Source organism: Schistosoma haematobium (assembly GCF_000699445.3).
Source record: "Schistosoma haematobium chromosome Unknown HiC_scaffold_470, whole genome shotgun sequence".
NCBI classification, from domain to species: Eukaryota; Metazoa; Platyhelminthes; class Trematoda; order Strigeidida; family Schistosomatidae; genus Schistosoma; species Schistosoma haematobium.
In genome coordinates, this window is record NW_026137129.1 from 5337 (window position 1) to 12188 (window position 6852).

The 6852-nt window shown below is 28.9% G+C and overlaps 1 protein-coding gene across 1 annotated transcript; it reads right to left on the minus strand.

Moving 5' to 3' along the window:
- Window positions 1-252: 252 nt before the first annotated feature.
- Window positions 253-6446, minus strand: MS3_00000352 (uncharacterized protein). Its single transcript, XM_051208154.1, has one exon. It carries the CDS (start codon window positions 4148-4150, stop codon window positions 2186-2188), a length of 1965 nt encoding a protein of 654 aa, XP_051063942.1. The 5' UTR covers window positions 4151-6446; the 3' UTR covers window positions 253-2185.
- Window positions 6447-6852: the final 406 nt, after the last annotated feature.

Below are 6852 nucleotides of genomic sequence, written 5' to 3' on the forward strand. Positions count from 1 at the left end.
AGTCAACTATAAATAATAATCATGCAATTGCTATCTATCAGATTTAATACAAATACTCACTTGTATTGACAGAAATCTATAGATAGGCCTCAACCTTCCTAAATAAATTGCGGTCAGGAAGTAAACAGTTGATACAAACTTATGATATTACCTAGAGTAACTAAAGACATTAAATTGCTGTTTTTACCATTTTAAAATCTTGTCGCTTTTTAAAACTTCATACTATAACTTAATTAGTTTTAATTAGAATCACTTTAACTCTTTTCAAATAGTGAAAAGCACTATCAAAATTTCATGCAACATATACGTTTCTCGATAAGAGTTATTCAAAAGATTAATGAAAGCCACATGATATTCATCTCATTGGATACTATAGAAAAGACGATACAAATAAAAATTAAATTTCTACGATTCTAATTAACAAAAGCAAAAAAACCGAGTAGTAGGTGAAAGAAAATGTATTTTCTATACTACACTTTTACACTCTTCTCTGCATTTTTTTTCTTTCTAAACAGTCTTCTTAAATTTGCAATTTTTCATTTTTATTTTCGACAAAGATTCGATTAGCATTATTAAAACAGTTGCCAAAGTTAATCTATACATCTCTTCTTGTTTTTGTTTTTGGACATTGTGCACAAGATTCGTAGTTAATTAGATAAACAACTTCTACATACACATAAATATATACGTATGTATTTGTGAATATACAAGTAGAAGTGTGTAAATAATAATGAGAATTGTTATAAATTTCCTATATACTTATACTTTTGAATAAATATTATTATACAAGTAAGATAACAATAGAATACAATAGATAAATTAAAAATCATAAAAGAAATTATTTTAGAAAATAATTTTTTTTTTGAGAAAAAAATCAAATTTAAACAATGAAATGCGAATATTGAATTAAGTAGAAGAAAAAAAGAAGAAAAAAAAAAGAAAGAAGTGTAAAGTTAACATGAGAAAAAGAAAATAGTCAAAGAACATTTTTTTAGAAAAAAACGTTTTTCCTTCTTCTTCTTCTTCTTTAAATGAACTTCATGATCGATATTGTAGGTGAATTTAAAAAAAAAGGAGAAGAGAAAATCATATTAAATCACAATGTTCTGAGCAAATATTTACGTTAAAAGTTCCCAATGAGTATTTGAAGTATAGTGCAAGGCTCAGTGAAGAGATAACAAATCACAATGTGTAAAATTCATTGATATTTGAAAAGAAGAGAGAATAAGAAATTTACATTAAAATAGAACTTAAACTTATCAAGATACATTTTTTGAAGATACTAATTATACTTTATTTACATTTGGTAATCATTTTGTATTGAACTTTTCGTTGTTACATTTTAATCGTTCATAATAAAGCATATAAAAGAAATATGGACAAGAAAACATAAATAGTAATAATAATAATAATATTTTATTTAATGAATAAATTAAATGTAATGAAAACTCTTTATTTATTTTAATTAATTAGTTATTGAAATGGAAGCACTAAGTTTACTGTTACATATAAAAAACAATCAGCATTTTATAGTGAGATGATGAGAATAGGAATTATAAACAATTTTATAAGTGATAAATTAACGAAAGTGATAGAAAAACAAACAAACAAATAAATAAACATGGAAGTAATTTATAACACAATTAAACAAAACGGGATAAAAACAAACAATAAAGAAATAAATTAAACAAAAAAAGCGTTTGTCTATAAAATAATAATTCAGTTGGAATTTTTAAGAAAAAAATCGATATTTCATTAAAGCAGATTGTTTGAATTTATTCAACGTACAATATTGTTGTTTGAATAAGTTATGTATATGGAAGTGATCAGGAAATCATTTGAAGTGATTTGAACATAAGGCTTTTGTTACATAATACATGTCTACTTAAGTAAGAATCAATTATCATTGTATAAGCCCATAATAGACTTATTGAATATAGAAATAAATTAATTAACATCATTTTTTTCGATTGTAGAAAGAAAAACTGAAAAAAATTATTAGAAATTAGTTTCAGTTAATTTTTTCTATTCATTAAAACAATTTCATTCGATTTAGGACTTTTTACATATTTTGATTGTATATTCGTTGAAGACTTATTGATTTCTGTTTCTTTTAAATATTGATTATTATTATTATTATTAACTGGTTCTATATACAAATCTTTCATTGGTTGAATTATACAATTCACTTGTTTTTGTAATAAAAATCATCAAATGTAATTCGTATTGAACTAAATGGTATACCAGTTTCAACAAAATTTGCAATTCTTGTATAAATTTCTGGATAATGATGTCTTAAACTAACACCACGTTCACGAAGCATACGTTGTAAACGAAGCATATAAGCTTCTCTAGCAGCTATTGCTTGTTTATCCATTTTTATTGTGGTAACGTTTACATGTGATATTTCAGGATTTTCAATATGTTGTGTATTTTGCAAGGTAATAACTTCACTTTTATTTCTTAAATTTGAATGAGAAGGAAATGGTAGTATTAAACTTTGCTTAAATAAATGCACTGGACGACCATCCTTTCGAGCAGTCAGCTCATATGCGCATACAACTACAATTAAAACCATACTTGAAGAAGGATTGTATGATTTACATGGATTAGCAATACTTGAATCTAATTCTTCCAGCTCATTAAGTGTAAGATATGTAGGAGGAGCCATTAAACCTCCTGGACTCGGTTGGTGAAATCTTTCCCATTGATGAAGCGCCTTTTCTATAGAACTATCATCTAATTCTTCATTTACAAATGAATGCTCTAATGATCGTTGTAAAAATGTTTCGGCATGTTTAATTAGTGAAAATGATAAGAGTATACCACCTCTTCCAAGACGAGCCATACCAGTTTTAGCAAGAGCTGTAAGGCCTGTAATCTGACCTGGAGCAAGATTTCGCAACAAACGACAACAAACACGTTTAGCTCTAGAAAATGAACAGGTTGAAGGGTGGTCACTTGGATTACTTTCACACTCTTCTCGACATTTATTTGAACAATATAAAGTAAAACAATTGGCACATGCACACCATTTATTGGCTTGAGATACTGGTAGGGGTTTTGTTGAGCATGTAGATTTACCACAACTTATATATAGCAAACCATCAATTGGGTGACGTATGATCGCTCCAGACAATTGATTTAATCCGAATTCTCCTAAATTTAATGGTTTATAACTGTCTGGTCCAGCAATAAGTTGTAAGTATTCATAACGATGAGAATCTTCTTTTATGTCAAATTCATGAGCTGCTATAGAAATAGCTTCAGCAGCAGTAGGAGGAAGATAACGATGTTCAGCCTCCGGATATACAGGCCACCAACCAACACTTATTAATAAATGTTCAAGAGCTGATGGTCTATTAGCAAGAAGACTACGATGCCTTGATGAACATGTATCAAGTAATGAAGTTAAACAAGTTAAATCAGATAATTGATCAAATCCATCTGTAACTTCAGATTCATTTTCACCATCTGCATCTGCTGAGTATAGTTCATTACATGAAACTTTATCCGGTGGATTTATCATTTGAGAAGACTCTTTACTTTCTGAATCATCTAAACTAAGACAAATTTCAATACTACTAGCATTCTTTTGAATGAATTGCTTTGATTCAAAACTATTTTGATTTAAATATTCTTTTGGTTTTACGAAAACATTAGTAGTAGTAGTAGTAGTAGTAGTAAAATTTTCATATTTTACATCATATTGTTTTGGATCTTCTTCAGAAGAAATCATTTGATGCTCATTTGAATTTTCTGTTCCTGAATCATGATCAACATCTTTTATATTAGATAATGATATTGTAGGTTTTGAATTAGTATTAAATTTGTGTGTTATAATATTTGGTGATGAAATCAAATTAATTTTCTTTATTGAATTACATTGATTTATATCTAATTTCGAATTATTATCTAAATATAATACTGATTTATTAGTATCATATTTATCTGGTGGTTCTGTAGTTGCACGATTAAATCTATTCAGTTTCTCTTTACACCATCGTTTTTCATATTTTGGTATAAAATCTTGTGGATTTAATTCAATTAATTTACCTTGTCCTTTAGTATAATTATGTCTTGGAGCAACTTGTGGTCGTATATCTTGTGATTCAATCGATTTATATCGTTGTGCACTTAATGAACGCATTGAATTATTTAATTTTGATTGAATAGGACGTAGATAATTATTGGTTTGTCCAGATTTTTGTTTAATTAATTGACTAGGTCTGACAAAATTTGGTGGATTTAAACTTTCTGATTTTGGCCATATTGGTTCAGCTACTGTTTCAATTGTTTTTGTGATAAATTCGATATATTCGTAAGTGAATTATCACTAGGTTTATAAATACTAGATAAAGATCGAAGTGATGAAATTAGTGCTTTATTTGTACGTGGTGTATACGATGGGCTGGGAAAATGCTTTTGAGTCGCATGTCCGAATTGTGTTCTCTCGTTTGTATTATATTCTTTAACTGTGTTAGTGGTTATTAGATCAGATGTGGTTTGTAAACAATTTGCCTTATCTAACCATTCAGGAATATGTAGTTTTGTTAATGATTGAGCTATTCTTAACTCATGTGTTGAACGCGCTTTCTCTTTTAATCGATCAATCAAACCTTGTGCACCACCGCTTGTTGTTTTCTTTTTGTATCTTGCTACTTCATATTGAGGTGGTACTTTTTGTAGATCAGATTCTTCATCATTAACAAGACCTTGATAACTTTTCGCTTTCTGCCATTGGTCATTTGGTGATTGAATTAGTTCAACTTCACTAGTTTCTACTGTATTTCCACCGAATTCATTAGATTTTTGACGACGGAATGCCCCAGGAGTACGTGTGTATGCGAGGTTGTATAAACTACGAGTTCTATCTTGATATGTATCAATTATTGCGGCATCAAATGATCCGTCACTGACTTGAGTATTTAATTTATCTAAGTCAGTTTCTAAAATAACCGGTCGTTTGAAATTTTCACCAGTGTCAATATCAGTCTCTAATAAAGAACTATACGATTTGGTATCACCAAAAATTTCTTCGTTAATAATTTATTTGATTCGTTTTGAATGTTATATACGCCAGAAGAATATTGATAAGATAGTGTGGTTGGTGTTCTAGCTTTTGAATTTGAGCATCTAAATCAAACAATGAAGCAGACTGTCTTGCTTCCGAATGTGGTTCACTTTCTGTATTTAATTGATTCGTGGCTTCATTTGTGTCCGCTCTTGACTCAGCTATAGCTGAATCTAAATCTGTAAATCGATAACGTGAATCTGATCTTGAATTACGTGGACGATAAGCTGAAGACTGAGAGTTTTGTACAGAACGGGATTGACGTTCCTCTTGTCTTTTGCGACTAGAGCTCCTCAATCTTTCACGAATCTCATCATCAGTGGGTATTGGTTTCAGGTGCCATTTCGTACGTGGAAGGTAGTGAGTTGGTGGTTTAGATGTAACTGTACTAGGAGATAGAATATGATGGTGTCTTGGGGGCTTGGACTCATTTGTCTATGTTTATGGTCTAAGTCTCCCTTTAAAATCGGAGTATTAGATAACTCAATTGGTTCTTTAATTTTATCCACTTTCCTTAGTTCTTCACTCTTTATATACAAACCTGTATTATAATTTGAAGGTAAATGACATAAATGTTCACTAAAATCATTAGTCATTTCGTTTGATTTAATCACAGGTTTATGAGTTTCATCTTTTATTGTTACAGATTTATATGATGTGTAATTTTGGACTGGTTCATAATTTCTGTCTCCATTTATTTCTCTTACTTCAAGAATATTTTGTCGACAGTTTTCAGATACACTTAAATTGGTAATTATTTGATTATCTATGGTCTCTTTTTCGGACAAAATTGGTCCTGGTTTGTATTTAGTAGAATCATGAACTAAATTATCTAAATTACCACAATCACCTTGTAAAATACGACTTTTTCTTTGTGATGCTAATTGAATGTCATCTTGTTCAGCTTTTGTTAGTTCATAATAATGAATTGATGTAGGTTGCTTAACTGTCTCAAAGGTTTTTTTATTTTGTAACAATGATGTATTATTACTGTTATCTATATTCCTTGATCGATCTTCTATAATAAATGGGGATTTAGTAAGAATTGTTGATGATGTTGCTCCTATTATTGATTGATTTTTAACATAACCTGATGTTTTATTTATTCGAGTATATTCATCTAATTCATTATCATAAAAATTTTCTGTATGATTTTCATATGGTTTATTTAATTTTGTTTCATCCTTAATAGTTATTAAACCATTTGTTGATCTAAAAGCCTGATTATCATGATTTTTCTCATATATGTTACAATCATGATGTTCATTTGAATATGATTTGTGAAAGTTTGGTTGTATTATTTCATTTGTATGTTTTGAATCGGTTAAATTATTTTCATATAAATTTGATGTATACATTTGAGGTGAATTAGAACTTTGAATGATTTGAATATGTTCTAAAAATAAATTGGAAAAATAATGGTATTATGATTTAAGTAAATGTTAAATGATGTAGTTTTGTAGAGATATTTGTAAAATTTAAACGAACAAAGAGTCCCACAATAGGACGAAACGGCCATCCAGTGCTTTCATGTTTTCCTTGGTGGTCTAGCTTCAACTAACTCATGATCTCAACCATTTAAATTACTATAATATCCACAAAACCTCTTCTGATATTTGTACGTTTCTTCAACACCATACGAGATAGAATCTACACTTGTCAGATTTTACAGTAAGCAAAAATTATTCTTGAAATCCACAAAATCCAATTTGTGAATCACTTGCCCATTAATTAGTATTATTTTTGCCACTAGTCAAACTGAATGAGAATTATATGGT

Coding starts and splice junctions, on each gene's coding strand:
- MS3_00000352 (XM_051208154.1), bottom strand. CDS start 4,150: ATGCGTTCATTAAGTGCACAACGATATAAATCGATTGAATCACAAGAT.